Below are 17520 nucleotides of genomic sequence, written 5' to 3' on the forward strand. Positions count from 1 at the left end.
TTTGAAAAACACTTTCTGAAACACCACGGCAAGCCCAAAAGACTAACAGAAAAAAGATGATCAGATTAGGGTTAGCCAAAAGCTTTAACTTCTCAAAAGCACCATATACTCTACATGAATGCTCAGTGACGTTTCCAACATGGAGAGCAATGACGGTATTCGTGTTTGGCAATGTGCCCGCTGTATGAATGGAATTGCTCCAGTTTATAAATAATAGGCACTTGGGTACTTCCAAAAAGTGATCGACTACCATTGACTTAAACAGAAAACAACGACAAAAAAATGGTTGCTTTGGCCTTGTGCTGCGTAATATACCCCAAAAGGTTTAGGTTTGATTTGAGTTCCATTTAGAAAAGAAAAAAAAAACCTAAATCCAGTAGTACCTGCGAAAGAACACCTTTGCCATTAAACCAGGGAACAAAAAAAAAAAAAAGTCAATAATTATCCGGTCCTTTGGCGATCACGTTCACGAGTCAGATTCTGGAGATGATTTATCTTAACACTTTGATTTGAATGATGATTTGTGGTCACCCATTTGATTCAAGGACAATATTTCTTCATACAGAACAATATGACTGATACAAAACAATCACATGCCTCAAAATCTAATTGAAATATTTTACCCTGATCTTCTACCAATGTGATTTGATTGCATGAATCATTTATCAATTTCATGGATTTCTGTTGTTTCTTGAAAGCGAATCAACGCAAGTTAATTGTAGATAGAATAATGAATTTCTATTGCATTAACACTTAATTCGAATAAAGTACAAATACATCCAGGTTGGGATAGCAGTAGGTTTGGTACTTCTGGTACTTCTGTTTTTCAACATGCATACACCACAAATACATTTTTTTAAGTGCAACATCTTTTCAGTTAAAATGAGCAGGGGTTGCTAGTACTCTCAAAAACAAACAAAATGAAACAAATGCACAAACAAATGCATAAATTGTGACACCCCTTGCTTTAAGAGGGGTGAAATTCATTTGAAACAATCCTGTTGTATAAAAGATTAAGAGGTTAGACTTTCCAGAGGCCCTCTGTCTGAGTTTCTACTATTTCTATTTTCAAATGTTGAAAAGCAAATGGGTTAGTTTACTTGTGGTGACAGTGGAGTTCTTGCCACCCGGAAATAGATGTAATGACATGGGATATAAAGGGTAGTGTGCGAAGTGCTGCCTCCATGACTGAAAATGCTTTTATTCTGTTTAAGAACATTCACTCCCCAAATCCCCCGACCCCCACCCCACCCATTGCCATAACCCATTAGCTCTGCCCTGGATTGTTACTGTCACAAAATCTGTACTCGCCCTTGCTTCCACGGTAGATGAATGATCGCTCATTTAAGTGACATGACCACCAACTCAAAAAGACTTTCAGATGAAAGTACAGGTAAGTTTAAAAAAAAAAAATCAATATCGAGGGAAAGTCCATTTCATTAAAGATTTTGTTTCAAAAAGTGAAACTTGTATGTTGTATCTCAACTGTATATTGGTTGATTTTGATGAAAGCATACCACAGGCATGTTAAGACAGTTGGAAATTGTGTAAAAAAAAATGCAAATGCCTCCTTTAAATACAACATGCATAATTAGCAAGGCAAACTGATGCATTTGCATTTATTCAGAATGCAAACACATTTTGGAGGTAGATTTCAATCCATGTAACTCTCCAAATGTAATAATATAATAAATAAAATGAATTCAGAATAAATTAGCTTTACGTTTGTAATATTACTGGCATTCACGGAGACACTGACTTTTGTTCTGCTTTTGCTGGCGACTGCTTTGCACTTGCTCACAAACATGCGACAAATGCAAAAAGAAATGACAAATGTCTTTTAAAAAAAAAAAAACTTTGCTAAGAGAAATTCTACTAGTGAGATGAAAACGTTAAATGTAAGCTGTTACATATTCATAAGTGCACGCACTGAGAGATGTTGTAAAATGGGGTTGGCAGCGAGTGTAGTATGGTACAGAAGAGGTGGGACCCAAAGTGCTGATGAATTAGGAACAGTGAAACTAGATGTGTTGTGTGTGTTGTGTCATTTGATGTTCTTCAGCAGTGAAGTGCGTGCGTTCACCACTGCCTTGAAAGCATCTTCGCTGCCAGGGGCCACACATTTGTCTGGGTGCAACAGTACTGCCAGCTTCCTATAGGCCTTGTTGACCTCCTCACTGAAAAAAAAAGAAGGTAGGAAGGAAGAAAGAAAAACAATTCGCTTCACGACAGACTGCAGCTCACTATACAAAAAAACAAGTTACATATCATGCCACATCTCATATGACAGACCTATAAAGCAATCAACAAATAAAATCTAGTACACATTAGACCAGCGGTGGGGAAACTCAGTTTTATTGGCCACTCGGGCTAATTTTAAATTTGGAAAGACAGGGCAGGTTGCTTGTAAATGTAGTAGTTTATTTGTTTATTTTTTTTGTTTGAAGAATGAAATAATTGAAAAAAATATTTTACAGCCACCTAACCCACAGCAAATCTGAGGTAATTGTATTTGGCAATAAAGAGGATTGCTGTAAGTAAATAACAGGACTTATTATCTTTAAAAACCAAAGACCAAGTTTAAAACCTTGGTGTTCTGATTGATTCTGGTCTGATTTTAAACTCATATCAAATCAATTACTAAAACTACCTTTTACCATCTGAAGAACATATCTGGAGTGAGGGCTTGCATGTGTTGGGCAGACCAGGAGATCATCATCCATGCTTTTATCTCAAGCAGACTTGACTATTGTAATGGTCTTCTGACTCGTGCATTCTAAATGTTTTGATAGGTTAAAAACTGTTGGGTTTAAAATGGGGGTGAAGGTGTGCAGTACTTGCTGATTTTTTTGAGAACATATTGGCAAGAGACCTGGGAACTGGTTGAGGTCATGAAAAGTCCGATAACATCATGTCTACTCATGTCAATTTACCGTGTGGCGCCAGGTTTGACCCCCAGCATATCCCAGGAGTCCTTGCTGTTTCTGATACGTCTGATAGTGTCTGCTTGCTCTTTGGTGAACCCCACACTGACCTCTGTGACAGGACGCTTACCGCCATTCTCACACATGTCAGTGATGGAGGAGAAGAAGGCCTGGACACAAGCAAAAAAGCCACAGACACACTGAGTCTAGATTCAGGTTCAGAGCTCAGCTGGTCTCCTGTACATTTTCCCACCTGGAACATCTCGTTGATACCCTCTCCACTTTGTGCCGACGTCTCAAAGTAATGAAAGCCCCGCGACTCTGCCCAGAGACGCCCCTCCCCCTCATCCACCACGCGTCGCTTCAATAGATCAACCTGCGGAGACAATCTGGTGACTTCCTGACTTAGGGGTCTGATGTATATAAACCTGAGGGACCGAAAGAGACCTTGTTGGCGCAGACCACAAACACAATGCTGTCCATGTTGGCCTGAGAGCCCATTTCCTGTTTCATTTCGCCCAGCCAGCTCTCCAGGGCATCAAAACTGTCCCGGAGACCTACATCGTACACCAGCAGCACTCCCTGGCTGTCTTTGTAGAACTCATTCCGCACCTGCACAAGAACATATGGACTCATCCAAAAGCACACTGTGCTGCAGTGTTTCCACCACACTGATTACAGTGAACCCATGCCTATTGGAGTTCATTACTTACATATTATTTTTTTTTCCCCTGTGGAAGCAATCATAAGATAACTTGTCGCAAAACCCAGAAATATATATATATATATATATTTTTTATCTTTCTATAATGCTATATTATGCCACAAGATGCTGCCAAAGCCCTGGCTAATAAGAATGTCAATGTCGTGTCAAGTGATTACTGTGGAACAGACGTTTTCGTGTGCCCTAGTTGTCAGGCGATTCGGTTTTTGACAAATAATTTAGATGAAAAATTTTCCGGTTTTTGTATACCCGCTCAGTTTACACACTTCTGAAGATGGTCCATACCAAACTCATTAGAATGCCAATGAGACCTGAGCACGAAGGATCCTGTGTGCCTATGCAACTTTTCTGTGTCGCCTTGTTGAGTGAGCGTCATCCATTCCGGTGTGACGGTCTGAGCGCTGCCCCGTATTCAAAAGTCTCTTTGTGATTAATGCGCATGCGTTACTAACATGGGAACTCTGGATACGTAGCAGACGCTTACTGGGAAATCCCCTGGTGTCATAGTTCCCCTTCTTCTATATAGAGGGAGCGAACATACGTTATAAACTATCCCTAACCATAACCTTAAAACAAAAGTTGATAAAAAGATATACATATATGTACGTTAGCTGTGTTCATCTTTCTGAGATGTCCATACCAAACATGAACACTCGGCGACAAGTGGTCGAACGGCACATGTTGCAGCTTGGATGGGGATGTTTCTGATTTTCCGGAAATTTACGAAATATATGTGCATGCGCATTAATCACAAGAAGTCTTTTCAGCACCGGGAGCGTTCAGACCGTCACACCAGTCATAAATTGTTGAAACACCTGACTTAACTCTGCGCATCTGCAACACCACCCCGCGCATTTGTGAATACGCCCACGGGGCCGTGGAGAACCACACCCCTGACATTTAGGAGATTTTTTTTTTTTTTTAAATACTATTTCTAGCTTTGCACTATTTGGGGCAAGTGCTCCTTTCCCTTGGTTCCTTGGAAAAAAAAAACATTTCTCTCTTTTTTTAAACTTGTTCTGATCAGCTGCAGAGCTATGCAGAATGGTGGATCTGTATGCCTTTCATGCTGGAACACTTTTGCTGCGTCGCAGGGGTGTGTGAAGAACTCCTTCTGCAGACTTACTTCATAGAAGAATGGATGGCCAGCCATGTCGAAGATATTGACCTTGATTTCTCTGTCACGAACTTGCACCCTAACAACATTTGCTTTATTAGGGTCACATTACAAATACATACAAATGTCAGAGACCCAAAACGAAAATACAGTGAACACACTTACTTGGTGACCCCGTAGTCAATTCCAATTGTGGCCAAATATTTGGGAACAAACCTCTTCTCACAGTAACGTTTAATGATACAACTCTGCAAGGAGTTAGCAAATAAAGTTAGGCAAATAATACATGAATTTATTGCACGCAACGATGGTGTTCAAATGTTTTGTAATTGCGCAAAAATAGTAAATGGGGAAGGAAAATACATGTATGTACTGTGAATTTGATGTCTAAGTCTATCTTAAAAGGCTTTATTTAATATTCAGTTAAAGCCAGAAGTTTACAACCACTGTAAAAAAAAAAAAAACATTTAAATTTTTTGTCTCACTGTATGAAGTCAAATCACACTAAACCTCTACTGTTTTGATTCAGTCAGCATCACCAAAATGATTTACAATTGTTAAATGCTACAACAGTGAGAGAGAATTTTATATTATTTTCTTCGAGGTCAAAAGTTTCCATAGATTCCCTTAGTATGGAGTAGCATTTCCTTTGAACTGCATGACTTGGGTCAAACATTTGGGTAACCTATCACATGCTTCTGACAGTACCCTGCTGGAATCCTGGCCCATTCCTCCTGACAAAACTGGTGGAACTGAGACAGGTTTGTCTGTTGCCTTGCTCACACACGACTTTTCAGATCTGCCCACAAATTTTTTGATGGGATTCAGATCAAGGCTCTGTGACGGCCAATCGAAGACATTGACTTTGTTATCCTTAAGCCACTTTTTAACCATTTTGACAGTATGCTTGGGATCAATGGTCATTTGGAAGACCCATTTACACCCCAAGTTTTTGGTTCCAGGCTGCTGTCTTGAGATGTTGCCTTAATATCTCCATGTAATTATCTTTCTTCATGATGTTGTTTATTTTATGAAGAGCTCCAGCTCCTGCTGTAACAAAACAGCCCCAAAACATGATGCTGCCACCTCCATGCTTCACAGTTGATATGGTGTTCTCAGCTCTATAAGCTTGCAAAATTTATCTTTTTTTTTATTTATTTCGGACCAAAACATGGTCATGTCTGGGACACAAAGCCCGTCTCCTTCCTGAGGGTGTGATGGCTGGGCATTCTCATAAGGTTTATACTTGTGTATAATTGTTTGAATGGATGTACATAGCAACTTCAAGCATCTCGAAAAATTGCACCCAAGGATGAGCCAGACTTGTGGAGCTCCATAATTCTTTGTATGACTCCAGGGATTATTTCTTTTGATTTTCCCATGATTTCAAACAAGGAAGTAGTGTTTGAGGTGTCACAAATATCTCCCCAGATGTGCAGTCAATTAACTCACATGTTCTCGTATGGCATGAACACTCAAATACTGTTTGTACAGGAAATTCCTCTTAATTGATCATCCATCAATCCATTTTCTTAGCCGCTTATCTTCACAAGAGTCGCGGGGAATGCTGGAGCCTATCCCAGCTGTCAACGGGCAGGAGGTGGGGTACACCCTGAACTGGTTGTCAGCCAATCACAGGGCACACCAAGACAAAGAGCCACACTCACAATCACACCCAGGGGCAATTTAGAGTGTCCAATTATTGTTGCATGTTTTTTGGAATGTGGGAGGTAACTGGAGTACCCGGAGGAAAACCACGCAGGCACGGGGAGAACATCCAAACTCCACACGGGAGGGGCGGGGGGTTTTTCAACCCCGACTCTTTGAACTGTGAGGCCAACGTTTTCTAGCTGAGCCACCGTGCGACCCCTTAATTGATCCTAAATTTTTTATTAAATTAATATAGAATCTATGTTTGAACAACTAGCTACATCAGCAACAAACATATTGTAATGTTGAGAACAATTAAATGCTCTCCCCGTATGGCAGAAACAGCAATGAACTTGTGTAGGTGTTTTTCCATTTTGAAATAAAAGCTGGCAGCATGGTGGCGCATCTGTAAAGCGTTGGCCAAACAGTTCTGAGGACCAGGGTGCACTCCTGGCCTTCCCCGTGTGGAGTTTGCATGTTCTCCCCGTGCCTGCGTGGGTTTTCTCTGGGCACTCTAGTTTTGTCCCACATCCCAACAACATGCATTAGTTGGACACTGTAAAACTGCCCCTAGGTGTGATTGTGAGTGCAACTGTTGTCTGTCTCCATGTGGCCTGCAATTGGCTGGCAACTAGTTCATAGGCCATCACTTGAGTGAAGTGAAAAAAGTGGCAAATCATACAGAGAAAAAAGTGGGGAAATCAAAAGCAGTGGAATAACTTTGAATGTGGGCAAGCAGTGTATTAGAATACTTGCAAGGAGCTGCTGTCAGCCACAGCTCACACCCAGAATAGCAACACTGTTGCCAACAGTAATTTTAAATACACCTGACCATAAAAAATGGACAAGGTAATTGGGATTTTGACTTAACCAAATGCAAACGATACATCATAATAATAACTTATCCGTACAGTAATTTATGCCTTTCAGACATTACGCAGAAATGTTAAGTCGTAATGACGGTTGGTCATTGAATTCAGAGCTTACCTTTCCTACTTCAGCATTCCCGAGACTTATGACCTTCACGCGGAGCGGTTTCTTGTTGTCTCGTCTTTTCGGCACGTTCGTTTCCATCTTTTTAATCCTTTAAACTTGAAACTTTGGAAGGAAGCAAAGAAGGTGACTATGTCACAACACAACCGTGGGGCTAATGTTAGCACTTAGCTGGAGCAATGAACAGAACGCACAACCAAATCTCTTGTATTTTATTACTGTACGTATCAATTCCGTTGTATTAATGACCATATGTCATTGGAATTAAATTGGACCCGAGCGACATAATTTGGGAAGTGTCGTCGTAAAAAGCAGCCAAAATACAGCAACACTGACTTATTAGCGCCATTGCTAACCCATAGATATGGAAAGGTAGATGCCAGTCGCCGCTTTTGAACTGCGTGCCTATGGCAACGATAAACTGGGTGTAAACATCGACTGCGCATTCCGCATGTGTGGACAGGAAGTACAGTAAAAGACCAAGGATTCCTGTGGATTGTGCCCATTCTGGTTCGTACGACGCCCTGCAATTTAGAAAAGGTTACTTTTCACTATAGGAGATGTGTGTTTGTGTGCTTTTTTTTTTTCCATTTTTACTTTATTGTACGCGGTCATGAGTTTACGTTTTTGTCAGCGTCAAATTGAGAGCACAAGTTGTGATGTTAACCTAAAAGGTAAACCTTATGAAAATTGCTTGAGAAATGAACAAGTTACTACTGCATTGCCTTGAGACGGGAACATCGACACTTCCAAGATGGCAGATAGGTTGGCACGCTTGCTAGCTGGCCTGCTTCGGCGAGCTTCATCTCTTTTTATCTATGACGTAAACACCACCCTAAACAATGTGATTCCGCTCTTCCTTTTCACAATATTTCACAATAAACCGACCAACCGTACCAAAATTAACTGTAATCAGCCATTTTTGTACCCTTTATCCAAAGCTAGGTGAGCGAGCCTGCTGTAGCCCATTCAGTCATCCATTTTTTGTACCGCTTATCCTCACTAGGGTCGTGGCTATGCCAGAACCTGCCCCAGCTATCTTCAGGCAATTTTGTAATTGAATTGAGCTAGCACACTTTTGGAAGCCAAAGCTAATGTGCTTTGATTAAATACATGTGCACTTTGTTTAATTTGATGGTAAATTTGAACAATGACTGACAGGAATAGCTTGAAGCAAACAGCCTCCTTCGTGAGTGTTCATTCACTCGCTGCCAAACTGCCATTTGTTATACAGTCCACCGGTACTATAGCTTGCACTAGTGACTCATTTTCGCTCAAAACTCAAGACAAGTGATAGGGAGAGTGATACCTCATCTCAAAACCTCTTAAGTCAGTTCATGGCCTCCCCTATTTAAGGATTTAATCGATATCCAAATAATATGCTCAATTGTCATGGGAGGCTTGCAATTCAATATAGATTGTCGCAATGCTCAACTGTCTTATCTACTCAAACATACACACACGCAAAAATAAAAGTGCTGTACTCCAATGTTTATTTACATACATCAATTTCACTACGTTGTTTCGGATACATATTGGGAGAAAGAAAGAACAATCGCTATCCGCTAGATTTGGTGGGGAACAATACTCCCATGCTGGTGTTACAAATAGGTGGAGTGAGGGGATTCAGCAGAAATAATGCGGATTTGTTTTATTTCATTACAAAAATAATCAGATGCACTATTATTTAATTGCATGAAACTGTAACGTTTGATTAATTGATTACACATGAAAGAGACCGATGATTGAACATGATGAGTGGCTAGCGGCTCGGAAACGGCTGCATCTGGAGGGCATCGTAGGTATCTCTGGTCGCTCTGCTAAGACCCTGAAGTCACATTTCAAATGCCATATTTCCTTTTGAGCCTTAAGATGTAAATGTGATTTATTGAATCAAATTGAGATTGCACTCACCTGATAAACTTGGTTGTTTTTTCGGGCTTGCTGGAAAGCAACAAATGAACAGTAATGGTTGGATCGTTGACGTTATAATATATTGACATTAACAAGTGTCTGAAAGAAAAAAAAATTGCCCAATGCCCAATATTTCACATTTCAATTTTAGGCCAAGTTTAAAAATACAAGAGAGTATAAGGTGTAAAAATGTTCAAGAACCATTTGTAAACAATACATAAATGTACTTGTTGTAATATAATCTTATGGCTGCACCTTCCTGATTTTGGTAGATAACAAGTTAACTGGGCTTTATTGGTGGCCCTTGCCAAACTTCAGATGACCAACTAAATAATAAAAACTCAAGCCTGTTCCCCGTTTTTCAATTTCATATTTCCGATCTGACCTTAAAAAATGGAGCGTATCGGAATGAACTCAATACAGCTCTATAGGGGCACAAACCAGTGCAATCTGTAGGCCGGTCCCAAGCTAGGATAAATGCAGAGGGTTGTGTCAAGAAGTGCATCCGGCGTAAAAACTGTGTGTGAGAAGGAAGAGTTGAAGAGGCAAGAGTGAAGGACCAGGAAGTGGCAATGATTAGTCAGGGGGAAGTCAGAAAGGCACTACAAAGAATGAAAAATGGAAAGGCAGTTGGTCCTGATGACATACCGGTGGAGGTATGGAAGCATTTTGGAGAGATGGCTGTGGAGTTTTCGACCAACTTATTCAACAGAATACTAGCGGGCAAAAAGATGCCTGAAGAATGGAGGAAAAGTGTTCTAGTTCCCCTTTTTAAGAACAAAGGCGATGTTCAGAGCTGTGGGAACTATAGAGGAATAAAGTTGATGAGCCACACAATGAAGTTATGGGAAAGAGTAGTGGAGGCTAGACTCAGGACAGAAGTAAGTATCTGCGAGCAACAATATGGTTTCATGCCTAGAAAGAGTACCACAGATGCATTATTTGCCTTTAGGATTCTAATTGAAAAGTACAGAGAAGGTCAGAAGGAGCTACATTGTGTCTTTGTGGTTCTAGAGAAAGCCCATGACAGAGTACCAAGAGAGGAACTGTGGTACTGCATGCGTAAGTCTGGTGTGGCAGAGAAGTATGTTAAAATAGTACAGGGCATTAATGATGGCAGCAGAACAATGGTGATGTGTGCCTTAAGTGCAGGTGGGACTGCATCAGGGATCAGCTCTGAGCCCCTTCCTGTTTGCAGTGGTAATGGATAGGCTGACAGATGAGGTTAGACTGGAATCCCCTTGGACCATGATGTTCGCAGATGATATTGTCATATGCAGTGAAAGCAGGGAGCATGCAGAGGAACAATTGGAAAGATGGAGACATGCACTGGAAAGGAGAGGAATGAAGATTAGCCAAAGTAAAACAGAATATATGTGCGTGAATGCGAAAGGTGGAGGCGGAAGAGTGAGTCTACAGGGAGAAAAAATAGCGAGAGTGGACGATTTCAAATACTTGGGCTCAACAATACACAACAATGGTGAGTGTGGTAAGGAAGTGAAGAAACAGCTCCAAGCAGGGTGGAACAGTTGGCACAAGGTGTCTGGTGTCTTATGTGACAGAAGATTCTCTGCGAGGATGAAGGGCAGCAAAGTTTATAAAACAGTGGTGAGGCCAGCCATGATGTACGGATTAGACACAGTGGTACGAAAGAAACAACAGGAAGCAGAACTGGAGGTAGCAGAAATCAAGATATTGAGGTTCTCCTTAGGAGTGAGCAGGTTCGACAGGATTAGAAATGAGCTCATGAGCGGGACAGCCAAAGCTGGATGTTTTGGAGACAAGGTTCGAGAGAGCAGACTTCGATGGTTTGGACATGTTCAGAGGCGAGAGAGTGAGTATATTGGTAGAAGGATGCTGAGGATGGAGCTGCCAGGCAAAAGGGCGAGAGGAAGACCAAAGAAAAGGTTTATGGATGTGGTGAGGGAAGACATGAGGGCAGTCGGTGTGAGAGAGGAAGATGCAGGAGATAGGCTAAGATGGCAAAAGATGACATGCTGTGGCGACCCCTCATCAGGACGAGCCGAAAGGAAAAGAAGAAGAAGAATCGGAATGAACTCTGATCACGATCGTGTCTTTATAACATAGATGATATATAATAGATTCAAAGTTGTTTGTCTGGTTGAAGACGTGTTACAGATCAATTTAGTTACGGTCCATGACAGTTTGATGATAGGACTGTCTGTCTGTAATGCTAAGCTGTCAGGTGCGGGGTCAAGGACGTTTCTTCGGGGTCTAGCTGTGAAAGCTGGCACATATCCAGATTTTGCTTGTATTTTAAAAGTGTTCTTGATTTTCAATGGGTTTTTTTTTTTTCAATTAATGTACAAAATATATGTAATGATAATATTACTTCACATTGGAGGGTTTATTGTATATATGAATTTTGGGGAGAGTCTTCCTTTTGATACAGATGTGTCTTGAGTTGTGAGTTTTTATTCATTCCATGACCAAGGGTCGAATCTCAAAACACTCAAATCAGGAATAGGGTGCAGAGTGGAATGTACCAGACGTTTGTCTCCCTATAAGGCAAACAACAGGGGGGATCGAGCAAGCAAAAGCTCATCTCTTGAAAAACTAAGCCAAGGCACTCATATCTCAAGGCACTACTGTATAAAGAATCAGGCATCTAGTTTGATTATGTGTGTTAGATTAAAAAAACAAACAACAACAAAAAATCCCTTTTGAAGACAAATTGGAAAGAAGGAATGATGCACAGATTGCTGCGAATGAGTCTGAAACATTGAAATCGACACTTACTTCTCTTTTACCAGGAAGTTCTTTGTACTCGTCTTCTGTTCTGTTTTTCAAGTCCTGAAACAGCACATGTGCCCCCACACATGCGCAGACAGACACACACAGTTTTGTTTGGTGTTCAAACGACAAATGCAACCTACAATTACTGGTACCGTGTATGTCGCATTATCCCTCATCCACTGGTTCTGTAGGACAGATAAAGGGGAGAACGTTGTGAAAAATGGTACCTATACCGTTTGTGGGTCACTGGTATGTTGAGTCATTTAGTTTGAAGTTGAGGCTTTAAGAGATTCGGAATTCCTTGAGTTCTTTCTTTGGTTCTTCATCTTTCATTGCAACAATGCTTTTTGACATTTCGACCAAGAATATCCCTCAAACGATTTTCTCCAGGACACTTACACGTCCTCTTTCTGGGTCTCCTCTCAGTCGCGAGTCACTGTCATCCCTCTGACCTCTTGTGCCCTTTCGCAAGCAAAAAAAAAAAACAAAAACATAAAACAGACCGAGTTTGTTCTCAATCAAAATGGCGAAAGCAGAGCCGGAGACACTGCACTGCTGTTTGCGGGTCTCACCGTGTACCCGCCACCCGCCGCCCCCTTTGTTTTGAAGAACTGAGCAGAGACATAAAGAGGTAACATGATTACAAAAGAGAGGATTTGTGCGGTGGTTGTGTAATCATCAGACTGACCCTCTCCTTGATGAACATGACGGTGATGACCAGGCCGTACAGACTCAAGAAGCCATCCAGGATGTAGCACAGCTTGGGGTCGTACAGCGTCATGCTGGCATCTGCACATTAAGTTGTGGTCAACAATGTCTTTCGATTGCTAAATTGTATCCCTTCTTCTGTATGAACAAAGGTGTACATCGCATTTTCGAAAAGGAGAACATGTTCGTGAGCAGCCGAGAAGTTACAAACCACAACGCTGCTTCCTGGTTGGTCGCCTCAAACAAACCATTTGATAGTTTGATGATTAAACTAAAACAATCCATTCGCCCTGTGTTCAAAATGCTGAGCTAGATTTTAAAATGTTCTCAAAATGTTCGGTATAATGTTGTGTTTCTCTTTTTAAACCCATGAAGAGAAACATCTCAAGCACTTCCTGAGTGCCTCTGGTGACAGCCAAAGACCAAAGAAAGACAATTTGAGTTTGATTCAACAAAGCATTTTACCTGCAGGCTGGATCGCCAACACCAGCAGACCTGATGTCCACCAGAGCGCCATCTCCAACTACTTGGAGGCTCTCAAGCAACGTTTCTTCTTTGGCAGTGAAGTAGGACAGGAAGTGGCAAGGAACTGATGTGGGGTGGGTTGGAGGGGTGAGGGGGGGTGACATTGCACACCCACGTCACCTCGCATGCAGTCAGATGTTTTTGAGTCGCAATGGCATCCGACTGGAATTACAATTACAGGGAGTCCTCGGTCTACGACTGAGATCCATTCCTACAGTAGCGACTTAACTCGAATTTCGACTTAAGTCGGATTCCACCATTAAAGTCAGAATTTACATCAAAATACTTTGTATAAAAAAACAAATACATTGAAATAAACAAGATGCTGTACTTAGCATTCCTGATGAGAGGTGGATGGAGAAGAAGAAGGGGAAGCTGTGCTTAGCTATTGCAAAGGAACCTGGTCCTCAATCCTCTCCATCTCGACACGTATCAAAGAGCCTTGTTTTGGTATCATTCTATCCGACATAGGAATGGAACCCTTCACAAGCGCTAAGATACAGGCTTTGTCTTTAATAAGTGTCACTAAGGTCGACCGACTGAAGCCTTGGTGGTGTTGGTGTCTCTCCTTTCTCCAATCTTTTTATGATCTTGAGCTTTGTTTCCATGGTCATGGATTTTCTTTTGGCCGCAGAAGCATTGCTAAAAGACACAGCTTTCTTTTTTGGGGTGATAATGTCTAAAAAGGAGCGTGAAAAATGTGAAGATACTCTCGGCGCATAAAGACAGTTAAGCATTAGCCAGACAAAATGGCGAACGAGGGACGGGCATTGGAAAGTCGAAACGTCTTAGGTTGAGACTGTCTTAACCTGAGGACTCCCTGTATTACCTTCGCCAAGGGCTAAAGTGTAAGGGTTTGAGACTTTGCCTGGAGAAAACCCACGCAGGTTTGGGAAGGACTTGCAAACTCCACAAAGGCAGACCTCAGAACAGTGAGGCCAGCCCTCTAACCAGTTGCGCCACCGTGCTGCTTAATTTCTAATAATTGAATTTGTAGCAATTGGTTAGTAACTAATTGCCTTTGGACCACCCCTTTTACATTGCCAAAATCAACAAGCCCCCCATGTCTTGGCATGATGTCAGTGGTGGAACTGGAGATCAAATTCACATAGTATTTATGAAAAAAATGATGTACTCTACTCGAAAAGTGCCAATTCAATTACAGTTTCTATATCCTTATATCAGCTGAAATTCCCCTGCCTCCAACATGACAACTTTTTAGGAAAAAAACAACAGCAGGAAACATTGCATAAACCAGTGTGGACAAAGGAACGTTCTAGACCACAGAGGAGCAGTATTAACTTGTTTTTTACAGTGAAGAAAAGGAGTATTTGAACACCCTGCTATCTTGCAAGTTCTCCCGCTTAGAAATCATGCAGGGGTCTGAAATTTTCATCATAGAGACATGTCCACTGTGAGAGATATAATCTAAAAAGAACAATCCAGAAATCACAATGTATGATTTTTAAACGATTTATTTGTGTGATACAGCTGTCTATCAGCTAGAATTCTGACCCGAATCAGATGCATTTGTGTGAGGCCGTTAGCTGCGTAAAGACACCTGTCCATCCCATAATATCAGTAAAACTCAAACTTGTAACATGGCCAACACCAAAGAGCTGTCCAAAGACAACAGAGACAGAGAATGTACGACTCCACACGGCTGGTAAGGCCTACGGAGAAATTGCCAAGCAGCTTGGTTAAAAAAAAAAAAAAGGTCCACTGTTGGAGCAATCATTAGAAAATGGAAGAAGCTAAACATGACAAGATGTCACCTCGTGGGATCTCAATGAGCCTTCGAAAGGTGAGGAATCAGCCAAGGACTACATGACAGGACTTGGTCAATGACCTGAAAAGAGCTGGGACCACCGTTTCCAAGATGACTATTGGTAGTACACTAAGACATCATGGTTTGAAAACATGCATGGCAGGGAAGGTTCCCCTGCTTAAACCAGCACATGTCAAGGCCGGTCTTAAGTTTGTCAAAGACCATTTAGATGATACAGAGGAGTCGTGGGAGAAAGTTTTGTGGTTAAATGAGACCAAAACGGAACTTTTTGGTCATAATTCCACTAACCGTGTTTGGAGGAAGACGAATGATGAGTTCCATCCCAAAAACACCATCCCTACTGAGAAGCGTGGGGGTGGTAGCAACATGCTTTGAGGGGGGTTTTCTGCACATGGGACAGGACGACTGCACTGTATTAAGGAAAGGGTGACCGCGACCATGTATTGTGAAGTTTTGGGGAACAACCTCTTTCTTTCAGTCAGAGCATTGAAGATGGGTCCTGGGTGAGTCTTTCAACATGAATATGACCCGAAGCACACAGCCAGAAAAATCAAGGAGTGGCTCCATAAGAAGCATATCAAGGTTCTGGCGTGGCCTAGCCAGTCTCCAGACCTAAACCCAATAGAAAATCTTCCGAGGGAGCTGAAACTCTGTGTTTCTCAGTGACAGCCCAGAAACCTGTCTGATCTAGAGAAGATCTGTGTGGAGGAGTGAGCCAAAATCCCTCCTGCAGTGTGCGCAAACCTGGTGAACACATACAGGAAACATTTCATCACTGTAATTGCAAACAAAGGCTACTGTACCAAATATTAACATTGGTTTTCTCAGGTGTTTAAATGCTTGTTTTTAGCTTTATCACACAAATAAATCGTTACAAAAAATCATACGTTGTAATTTCTGGAGTTTTCATTTTATATTATCTCTCTCACAGTGGACATGCACCTACAATGAAAATTTCTGATCCCTCCATGATTTCTAAGTGGGAGAACTTGCAATATAGCAGGGTGTTCAAATATTTATTTTCTTCACTGTGTGTCTCATAGCTGTTGGGAGGAATCCCTTCACCTACAAAATGACAGCTTTTCAGGAAATCAAAAATGACCCTTTGCTTGAATTTCTAAAGACCGCTTTCTTCTAGTTGCTATAAATAAAGTACAGTACCTTTTATGTTGTTGTCAAATGTCACTCTCCATATAGGCGCCAGCCGGTTCCAGTTTTCTCTCTTCCTCGAGTTGTGGCCAGCGATGAAACACAGCTCAAGGGCAGGAGGTCACCCAGACTGGTTCCTTTTTTCTTTCTCTCTTCCTTAGATTACTTCCCTTTTTTAGTACTGTGCACACCCAACACGACTCAAATGGGTGGTTCTTTTTTGATTTCCAGTCCTACCGGCCAGTGACTCTTATGGCACTCGCGAAAACGGCGATCAATTGTCAACATAATTTACTAATCTACTTATGCCTACGTTAACCTCTGAAAACGTCAAAACGATTTCCTCAATTATTTTTTATTTTATGAATATATTTGCTCTCAGCGTACATCATTTAATGTCAGAAAACTGTGACCTGTTGTCACCAAAATGTATGTGGATGTCGCATTACACCCACTTCAACCTTGCCCTAATGGTTTGGATGATTTATGACCATAAAGTGTGTCCTTTTTCTCTGGTGAGGATCTTCGGAGAGAAAAATGCTTTGTGTCCGTAACTTCTGATGCATATATTGTACTGTATATTTGATGCTATACAGTATATTGTACTTGATCACATTTCTTAAACCATAAAAAGATAGAATAACAGTTGACAAAGATGGCTGCTCAAGAGAGAGGATCTCCAGTTTGTGAGAATAAAAATGAATTTTCCATAGTTTAAAGGTGTCTCACTGATTCAATTAATTTGAACATACCAAGCGTGTATGTACCGTCCACGGTCATTTTGGTCACTCGCGTCATTTTTATGGAAATAAATATGTGCCACCAGGATTTGAATTAAAAATGCCACTGAAAATTTTAGGTTGTAAAATTCACATGGCTGAGTTAAGAAGGCGGGGTTACTTCAAGTCAGAACCCATGACTCAACCAATCCCGTTACGCTTTCTGAATATGTGATGCCACGTGACTAAGAAATTGTAACTGGATTGGCTGGTTGTTAGACAGTGAATTTAAGACAGTAAATTGTAGCATTGAATCTCAGTAGAAATATTGCGTTTGAATTTTTTTTGTTTTTCTGAGATGACACGCTGTGGCGACCCCGAAAGGGACAAGCTGAAAGAAACACACATTAAATACTTCCTATGTAATGTTCTGCTGCCCTGTGGCTGACTGTCTGCCTTTTGTCCGAAGATAGCTGGGATAGGCTCCAGTTTTCCTGCAACCCTTGTGAGGATAAGCGGCTTGGATAATGTCATGACATTTAATGTTCTGT

At 41.3% G+C, this 17520-nt stretch overlaps 2 protein-coding genes across 5 annotated transcripts; both read right to left on the reverse strand.

The window, feature by feature from the left end:
- Window positions 1-946: 946 nt before the first annotated feature.
- Window positions 947-8355, reverse strand: dnajc27 (DnaJ (Hsp40) homolog, subfamily C, member 27). Of its 3 annotated transcripts, none has more exons than XM_061838040.1 (8): window positions 8337-8355; window positions 7403-7513; window positions 4931-5013; window positions 4775-4844; window positions 3372-3536; window positions 3178-3300; window positions 2934-3094; window positions 947-2177 (listed from the first exon to the last, which is right to left on the reverse strand). In XM_061838040.1, exons 2-8 carry the CDS (start codon window positions 7487-7489, stop codon window positions 2045-2047), a joined length of 822 nt encoding a protein of 273 aa, XP_061694024.1. In that variant the 5' UTR covers window positions 7490-7513; window positions 8337-8355; the 3' UTR covers window positions 947-2044. The 3 variants fall into 3 exon arrangements, with proteins under 3 accessions (XP_061694024.1, XP_061694015.1, XP_061694006.1); XM_061838031.1 differs by lacking the exon at window positions 8337-8355 and adding an exon at window positions 8134-8168; XM_061838022.1 differs by lacking the exon at window positions 8337-8355 and having other exon boundaries at window positions 7403-7772.
- A 536-nt stretch (window positions 8356-8891) lies between these two features.
- LOC133510249 (T-cell surface glycoprotein CD3 zeta chain-like) lies at window positions 8892-16671 on the reverse strand. Of its 2 annotated transcripts, XM_061838055.1 has the most exons (9): window positions 16263-16671; window positions 13253-13376; window positions 12768-12868; window positions 12652-12690; window positions 12479-12541; window positions 12232-12264; window positions 12083-12136; window positions 9323-9352; window positions 8892-9236 (listed from the first exon to the last, which is right to left on the reverse strand). In XM_061838055.1, the coding sequence occupies exons 2-9, from the start codon at window positions 13302-13304 to the stop codon at window positions 9171-9173; spliced, it is 438 nt and encodes a 145-aa protein (XP_061694039.1). In that variant the 5' UTR covers window positions 13305-13376; window positions 16263-16671; the 3' UTR covers window positions 8892-9170. The 2 variants fall into 2 exon arrangements, with proteins under 2 accessions (XP_061694039.1, XP_061694043.1); XM_061838059.1 differs by lacking the exon at window positions 13253-13376 and having other exon boundaries at window positions 16263-16641.
- Between the last annotated feature and the right edge of the window lie 849 nt (window positions 16672-17520).

Source organism: Syngnathoides biaculeatus, chromosome 2, assembly GCF_019802595.1.
Source record: "Syngnathoides biaculeatus isolate LvHL_M chromosome 2, ASM1980259v1, whole genome shotgun sequence".
Taxonomy (NCBI): domain Eukaryota; kingdom Metazoa; phylum Chordata; class Actinopteri; order Syngnathiformes; family Syngnathidae; genus Syngnathoides; species Syngnathoides biaculeatus.